Source organism: Rhopilema esculentum, unplaced genomic scaffold (assembly GCF_057945365.1).
Source record: "Rhopilema esculentum isolate cy_ngs unplaced genomic scaffold, ASM5794536v1 HiC_scaffold_37, whole genome shotgun sequence".
Classification (NCBI taxonomy): Eukaryota; Metazoa; Cnidaria; class Scyphozoa; order Rhizostomeae; family Rhizostomatidae; genus Rhopilema; species Rhopilema esculentum.
This window is the reverse complement of record NW_028300848.1, coordinates 1853338-1862591: the sequence shown is the minus strand read 5'-3', so window position 1 is coordinate 1862591 and position 9254 is coordinate 1853338. Positions and strand designations below refer to the sequence as shown.

Below are 9254 nucleotides of genomic sequence, written 5' to 3'. Positions count from 1 at the left end.
TTTGTTTATGTTCTTGCAGTCCTAAATTGATTCCTGAACCTCTCGCTCCAAGTTCTAGAGCAGTTCCGGTCAGCTGTTGACGCCTTGCAGTGCTATCCGTCAGGTTGCCTCGTGTGGGCTGGATTATCTGGTCAACAGCATTTAAGACTCATTGCTAACAATGGGCCTTTGCGAGCGTGGCGATGGTCCAAACAATGGCAGTAATTTTCTACGGATTAACCAAAATTGATTTTAGTCAGTCTAAAAATGCATTACGGGATGATTACGTAGCGCAATGGCTCATCAAAGATTTACCTGCAAAGGAAACGTATTGTGTTTATTTATCGCCAATACAATAGAGTCAATTGGTATTATTGTTCGGCTTTCAAGGTGCTCTAATTTTCTTTATTGGATTTCTAGCTTTTCATCAAAGACATGACTTTAATCCACGCATAATAAAAAAAATATTCCTGTTTTATTTGTTATAATGATACCTACATTTGTATTTTGTGATTATGTTGTATTGGCTCTGTAACGTTTTGTGATTTGCTAGTTTTCCAACAAACGAGTTTAGTTACATGAAACTAAGTTTAGGCTCTTGTTCCCAGGGTAGATTTGCCCCTAAGACTTTATGGCGCCATGCATGCATGCATTACAAAAGCACCTCTCAAGATATCCTATAGTGTATCAAGGCCTGTAAGTTGCTTCCGAAATCCGTGTATAAGATTAAATATTATCTTGTCGAGCAGGAAATCAAACTTTCCGAGGACTCTCCATATGCATTGCACAAACCCATTTGGTAGCATGAATCTAGATTGAAATAGGCGTGTATTGACCTTGCACGTAACGTCTCTTAGAAAAGTTCATGATGGGTGGAACCATAAATGAATAATTCAAACCCTATTTTCACTTGATATTCCTCCATTTGTACAGAATTATCACGTATTATCAGGGGAACTATTTTATGTATGACGTCATGAATTATAAGTAGAATGTCACAAAAATGGTATAAAAGCAGCAAGAGGATCTTCTCTAGAAAATACAAATTGCAAATAGAATCGTCTTTGCTTTGAGTTCATCACCCGCATTTCCCTTCTCTCGATAAAAAGCACAATGCTCCGATAAGTTGGATCATAAAAAATATTGCTAGATTGCAGCACAAGGTGCTGCCCTATAGCATTTAGCGCTAGCTCCCAAGAGTATGGGTTTAGGAGAACTAGAGCTAAGGGAAACTTCCAACATATTCCAAAATTTTCCATACACCATAAATTCATCTTTTTAACTAACGTTGGATACACATCTGTAAACATAATTTCAAATGTAATTTTACTTCTAGGCATATCGAGGCGATTTGAATTTTATGTCACGAATTAACAGATTGTAGTTAGGCATATGTTTGAAAATGAAAGAAATGAAAAAATACTTTGAAGTGTATTACCTAAATTTTTCTTTTCTTTGCGAATAGGAAGTACAGGCTAAAAACTGAGAGTTCTGCCGGTTGTGGATACAAATTTGCGCGAAATGAAAAAAAAAACGTACGAGACTGCTGACAGACAAGCTTCATTTCGATAAAATACGTTTACCTGCTAATTTTGTCAATAGAGCTAGCCTTATGCAGTTTTAATGGTCCAATTATGTATTACCAGTTATTTTGACGGCATATTGTTTTAGCAGTGGCGTTTTCGTCTCGCACCCGATTTAAGGTGATATCTTTTGGGTGATATTACTGACGTAGATCGTTTCATTGACGAAGCTTTTAGCCCTCTATGAGTATAAATTGTATCCATTTTCTTGCGACAGTTTTTTATCCTAGTAAATTAAAGAAACAATATGGTATCATTTTTGAAATTTTCTTGGTTAGCGAAACGAAAGGCTATTCAATATGCTTCAAAGGCTATTTAATACAACCCATATCTTTCTCCGCTCTATGCTCGATTTAGTGCGCGCAGTTTCAGTGGTTACGCTTTTAAGCTTTTTGCTTGTCGCCAATATGTTAGCCTTGCGTCACTAATAAGAAGAATCATTGCAGCAGCAGCAACAAGCTTGCCCATTAACATTATACCTCTCAGTGAGAATAAGAACTGTCCACTTCTAACGCAGGATGAGAGATCAGGCTAGAGATGACAGTCATGTACAATCATTTGCTAATATTATTTAATATTCCATGTTTAAGTAATTGACAAACCTATTACCTCATTGATCTGAACTTAATTCCCAACAGTCCTCTGGTTCTTTGATCTTGTTCTCCATTAATCCACTTGAAACTTAGGTTGGGCCCCCTGTGCATAGAAAGTAGCTCATCCTTGTTCGGGCCAACAGGAACCTTTTTTATTTGCTTTATTTTCTTGTATAAATAACTAACTATTTGATATTACGCAGATTCTTTTATGATGAACCAAGGTCACACAAAACTGTGTATAAAACAGACATGTTAATGAATCCGCCAAACGCAATCTATGAATTTATTGACAGAGATATACAGAACCAAAAATCGCCTGAATCCTATTGTCATGAATGACACTTTTGTGACAAGGGTGTACAATATGGCTTCCAAAATAAGAATACCGTTGGCATTCCTAATGCCATTAAAACATGATATATTTTTGCCAATTGAGAAATATCGGGCCCGAATGCAGTGGCGAACATTAACTCGCAGTATTAGAATGTTTCAATCATTGGCAGATTTTGAAAAAGAATTCAGAATCACGAAACTTGAATGTGACTTTAGATTGTGTATTGCATTTCTTTCTAGATTAGGCTTTATATGACTCGCAATATTTCATAATGTCTTGTAATGCAGGGCCTCCAACGAAGGGGGGGGGGGGCGGGAGGGGCCATGGCCCTCTCACTTTTTTGCAATACAATAGAGCTTTTTTTAAAAACTTTTGATATGATTGTTATATTTTCTCTTGGCCCCTCCACTTTCCAACCTGCGTCGGAGCCCATGTAATGCTTTTCTTCCGTTCTCAATATGTTCGATATTTCCGATAGTTTTCATTTCCTAACTTCTACCTAGCTACTAGATTTATGCGCCAATTTTAATCAAATAATTCATCATTTTTATTATGTTCTTATTAAGTTGGTTCAAAACATTAAATAAAACATCTACACGTCTTTACGTCACCTGGACTTGTTAATTTCTCTAACATGAGATGTTAGATTTTTCTAACATAGCACTAAGAGCCTTAAAATAATTGCATCTGCTTGTCTCATCATCCATATCATGGTTAAACAATGTTTTCAGTAAAACTTCCATTAACTAAAGAAGTATTTGGCAGGTTTGCAAATGCCCGAACTGTCTTGTCTTGAGTAGAGTGTATAAACTAGAAACAGAGTTGGTACCCAGGCTACAGTGAACAGTCTTTTTTCAATATGTTACAACTTTAAGTAAAGTAAAAAGAAAATAGAAACTCAGTTGCCTGCTACTCACATTTCAATCTTGGTTTTCAGTTAGAGAAGTACATGTGTGTACAATCTATCAACTTCATACAGCAGAAATAAAATTTCCAAGCTCATTGCATGTCTTACTTAGAATGCAGCATGTGGTATCATTCATAACATACCTTATTGCTCCTTCTCTAATGCAAAAGCAAAACTCAATAAACACTTATTGATTCTGAATGAATGAAATGGAAACCCTGAATCGATAGAAATTTTCCTAATGGATTTTCAGAATCATTTTTTAGAATTCTGATCAGGTTTGAGAATTAATGAAATACATATTATAGGTATTTTAATATTTGATTCCAATAGATACCCAAGCATGCCCGTGCGTCAAAACAAGCTTTCCCAGATCCCCAATCATGTTCGAAGATGACGCATGTCTACAATTGTTCTCATGAATTATGTATTACGCACTTTTTAATATAAGAATATAGTCTATTAGAATATTAAGGCTGAAATTTAGGTATAATTTAATAATAATGCAAGCTTCATCGAGAATTAAACTTTTTGTTTATTTGAGTTTTTAGAAAGCAAAGCAAATGCAAGTTAAACGGCCTTGGAGTCATTACAACTATAATGCGACTCAGTTACACCTTGTTTTGCTTTAGAACAGTTTAAGAATAACCATAGTCTGAAAATAAGAAAAATTAAGAATATCGAGGCCCAGCAAAAATGTTGGCATTCTTGTAAAAAATAGTGTAACCCAGTTGCAATAAAGGCATCAGAAAAATAATACCAAAAAAGTTATTAAAATTTTTGAGAATTCTTTATTGGAAGAGTGAACCAACTTGACAAAGATGATTCTCTATACTTCTACAGACATTTTGCCCATCTATTCGATATCATTATTGCTTCACAAATCTCCTTTATATCTTATCTTTTACAAAGCTCTTTTATATCTTATCTGTCACAAATCCCGTTTATATCTTATCTTTCACAAGTCTCCCTAATATCTTATCTTTCAGGACACCTGAAAAGTAAATAGTGCGCTCGTTGAGATGATGAACCATGAAAAGATTATTAGAAAAGCAAAATGTACATCATTTTACTCCTAAAGTCTCTTAAAATCCAATTAGGTAACAGGTTTTATGGAAATTTTAAAAACGTGAGCTTTTTGACCATCTGCACAATAATGTGCCAGCAGATAGACATTATCAACTGTCGAAGAGTTCTATAAAATATGAATAACTTGCAACAACTCAAGGCATAGATTCTGAATTTGAAAGCTAAACAGGCATTTGAGTAAGCTATCGTGAAAGAAGTTAGTTTGAGCAGTAGCAAAATAAGTCTCGTTGCTAACCCGCCAAAATTATTGAAAATTCTTGACTATAAATGAGAGTTTAATTTTTGAACAATTTGAAGGATAGATCAATTCTTTCTTGTAAGGACCTCTGGTATTTGCAATTCTTTGCCCAGCATAAAACATAGCTTCTGCTGCTACCAGATCAATGCATCGTTGACAGTGACAGCGCCAAGGTGGGTTTTAGGGGGAGGACAATTACCCCCCACCCCCACTTTTTTCAAATCATGGTCTACATATTTTTTTCTAAAAACTGACCAAAAGCGCTAGATAGGGGCAGTTCACATTTCCTATAGAAAGTTAACCTGGTACAAAGCATTGAAACGAGGTTAAAATGGTGTGATCTTCCTGGCCACGCCCATGACCCTCCACCTCTGCAGTAGCTGCCACTGATCGTTGAAGGCTAGGTTATACATTTGCAGTCCATGGATCTGCTCTAATGGCGCTTCCTTTCAAAGCTTATTTTGTATTGGTATCGTTATAACACAGTTTGTCTAGCACCGCTGCTAGGCGGGACGGACCCCTGGGGCCAAAGTCATCACCTCTCCCCAATTTGCAGCGAAGGCCAGAAACTTTTTTGATCACGCCCTTTTTTTCGCTTCTGGAAACGCCCTTGCTCTAAAATTGAAGGCTAAAATTGCCTTCTGTACGATCCCTTGTAGCGTGGTTAAAATTTTCATCTTTTCTTAAGGCTAAATCATCGAAAACATCATTAAAGTTAATATTTTTAGCACAGCTAAGTCATTCTGTTGGCCACCATTCCTTGTCGTTTTGAGTAACCCAGTTTGCTAGCCTGATTTCAAGGCCGTGGAAAAGACGCTTTAAACATAAACAAAACAGAATCAATTTCAAATACTTTAAAGTGTCAGTCATTTTGGCGTCTTTACGGAAGAAAGCCTTACCTGGAATGATGCATTATCGTCATATAGTCATTTGTAGCAGCATTACCACAAAGGAAACAATATTCTTTCTACCTGAGCCCAGAAAAAGCTTCATTGCAGTCTTTTAGAATATCGTGTTGTGCTAACATCTTAACTTTTTCGAGGTTCCTTTCTTGGGTTAATAAAGCCTCGACGACAGTTTCGATGTACTAAAACGTCACCAATTGAAGTTCTTTACGTCATTAAAACGTTACTCTCTGTTAAATAATTGTTTAAATCAAGACTTCCGTGTCTCTCACGGTGCATTATGAGGTTTAGGGCACTTACTTCATAACGTTTACTGCCTTTTCATTTTTAAGATCTAGCTTACATATCACAGAATTTTAATCCACCAAATTGCTTAGCGATTCTGCCATAAGATAATTAAGATGGGTCAATGAGAAAAAAATGAATTCCTCAAATACCTTATTGCTACAACTTTTGCTGGGTACTCTAGACATAAAATGACGGAAGATTTCTTTTTTGAGCAAAAATCATGATTATGCACTCAATAATTTGCATAAACAAGAAAAGGCCATAGCTACTTCCTTTTTGTGACGTCTCATCTTGAAAATTGCTTTTATTATGATTATAAAATATCTTATGAACATCAACCATGGTTATGTTTAGGGCATACCATAGGTATTCGTTGAATTGTTTGTTCTCAACCAAGCCAACCAACCATTCCGTAGTTTTAAAGTTTTTAACAATTATGGAGAAATCAATATCCTTATTTATACCAGTTTCAAGAAAGTGAGTCGTTCATTTATACCAATCATCAGAATTGGATTGTTTATTCTCTTTATGTCCCTCAAATATTGATAAATGTCCATCGCTTGTGGTGGGTGAACGAATTTTGTATTTGGGCATTGAAAAACTTCCTGTCGATTATAAAATTCCCGCCTATGTTTTTTAGGAAAATTAGAAAAAGCTGACCACTTTCTTTTACTAGCCCTCTTATTTATTTTTCAGTTCTAGAATAAGAGAGATTTTGCATGCGTAAATTTCCAATTTTGAAAGAAAAGCAGATTTTTTCTTTTCTGAACAGATACCCTTAGTTGCGCGACAAGTATTGAATTATCGAATGTGGCCTCTTCTATCATATAAGTCTCAATAAAACTTCTTCCCCATTGTTGATTTTGGGCACTTTTGAGTAATTTATATGAGAAAATTCTGCACTGAGTGGTAGAAAATTCCCTTTTGTATCATTTTTCCCGGCTGACCTTGATTTTACTCTCCACGACCTCGCAAAAGCTATAAACCAGTTTCCCTCTTGCCAGAGCCTCGGTTAAAGTCTGACGTAAGACAAGACAAAGAGGTCGGTTGGGTTTGTAGATCTGAAATTTTGATGAAGTGATTCAGTATAGATGATCAATCAAAGGTTATGTGAATTTTTACTCCAAACCGATGTTATGTCATGTTTTGTCCAGAGCCTCTTTCTTCCGCTCTCCTCCTACGCCAGACCAATGTTCGACAGTCTCTTTCACCGAGGCATTGGCACCCAGGGCTCAAATTGTCAATTCTTGATCGCACAGAACAATTGAAAATTTGGAGTTTGAAGGGGTAACAAGGAGCCCGAACATTGGCTTGACTTTCGGCGGCCTTGGGATGGCGTATTGGCGCAAATAGGGATTTGCCCCACGAAGGGTACCCAGGGAGAGTTTTAGAGCTTTATTCTCAAATAATTATAGATCTTCAAAAGTAAGTAAACGAGCAAAGATAGCAATAACACAGAAAAAAAAGATTTCTATCCCCTAAAAAAAGACAAAAAGTCCACTGAGAAGCAAAATCTCATTTAAACAGTAAAAATAAGTGTAGTAAGAAAAGTCCTTTTATTTGCAGCTAAGTTGGATAGTAATGCAAGTGAACTTTAAACAAAAAGACGTGCAAGGTCCGTATGCATTCTGGTTGCTGATAGTGCAAAAGAGTCAGTTTGTCATTGATGTTTCAGTTACAATTCCTTGTTGTGATATCGTTGTTGATTGAAAATGGACCTCATATGGCGGCCGTTGTTGACAAAATTTACCATAAAGTTCTTTATGGCAACCGAAACAAAGAAAAACTAAGAAACCTTGCAGTGAAACAATTGCGACGAACAAGAACATCAGTACATTTGAACTGATTGCGTTGGCTATAAATCCGAAAAGCCAGCCCAAACCAAACAGGATGGATAGCTTGAGCATAAGAACGCTGATGACAACCTTTCTTCTTGAAGAAACATTCTTGCTGTTGTCAGTCGTGAACATCTTTTTGCTCTTCTTCTGCAGTGAACGAAGTTTTACAAGTGTTGAAATCATAAGCATGGTGTTTGTCAATAATACAAGAGCGACAGGGACAATAAAAGCGAATAGGTTGGCCCAGAATTTTGCAACAAAGCACTTCCCCTGGTAACCGTAGCCTGAAAAGTCTTCTTTTGGTATCCCTAGGAAGACACAAAGCAAAACAATAGTTGTAGCAGTCGTAGCGACGAAAATGACGTATTTTTTAAACCGTCTACTGCTTCTGTCGCTGCCAACATGATGCATTCCTCTGAAAGTTTTGAAAATGTCATAGGAAATAATTAACATCCACATAAAACTAGCCATCAGAGCCCAATGAAGAAAAACTCCGCCTGCTTTACAGAAGTATCTGACGTCATTAAGATGTGTCAGCAGTAACTGTAGTCCATGAGACAAAAATAGTGTGCAACACAGAGATACAATATTTTTTTCAAAAAGAGACAGCCTCTGCTTACATAGACCATATTCTAGCAGGAGAAGGATGATGCCAACAAGACTTAAACTGTTTCCGAAATCCGACAGAATGGAATATTTTCTATTATCAGCCCCAACGCGTGACACTGTATAGACAATAGTTGTCAAGTTGTTTGTTGTAGTGCCGTTTGTTTTCACTGCATTAACTTTCTGCTTTTCGAAAATATTAACCGTGGTCCTGGCAATCACTTGTATTGCAGCAAAAAAGTATGTGCTTACGACATCAGGGCCCGTTTCTATTAAGTCCTTAACTAAAGGTTGGGGCGCAGGTTCTGTTGGAATTGGTGGTATAGGAGGAATTGGTGGTATGCCGGTAAAATCTGTAATGTTTATCAATGTTGGTGTAATTTTAGTTGTTATTGCTGTTTTTGTTGTTGATAGTGTTGTTGTGGTTGCTGTTGTTGTTAATGATCTGGAAGTCGTCGATGTCGTTGCATTGGTGCTAACATTGCTACACAACTGTTGAAGCGAAGATCCGTTGATTGATTTCGCTGTTACGTTCAAGGCAGTGTCTTCACACCACTTAGGTGGTGCGGCAATCTTCCTGCATGAATCCTCAGTCGCAATCAACTGGGAAATGATCAGCCTGCACAAGTATTCTTCATCAAGACTTTCAGTATTATTGAAAGTCGTTGCGTTGACGACTTTTGCTGTAATCTCCATGAATTTCGGATACTTTCCCAGCAACAGTTTTAACATATCACCAGCAGTATCATTGAGAAAAGCCCCAATATCAATACTGTCAATACCACTGACCTCATCCCTTTCGAAATTTGTCTTGTTTAAATGAAGCGTGGAGCAGACAACTCCTGAAATTCCAATTACGAATAACAGTAACACGAAGCTTTCAGTTCTCAT

General features: G+C 36.8%; 1 protein-coding gene across 1 annotated transcript; it reads right to left on the bottom strand.

Moving 5' to 3' along the window:
* Positions 1 to 7571: 7571 nt before the first annotated feature.
* LOC148957156 (uncharacterized) lies at positions 7572 to 9254 on the bottom strand. Its single transcript, XM_089115886.1, has one exon. The coding sequence runs from the start codon at positions 9252 to 9254 to the stop codon at positions 7572 to 7574; it is 1683 nt and encodes a 560-aa protein (XP_088972012.1).

What these genes read in the sequence shown, in the direction of transcription:
- LOC148957156 (XM_089115886.1), bottom strand. Translation starts at nt 9,254, where the DNA reads ATGAGAACTGAAAGCTTCGTGTTACTGTTATTCGTAATTGGAATTTCA.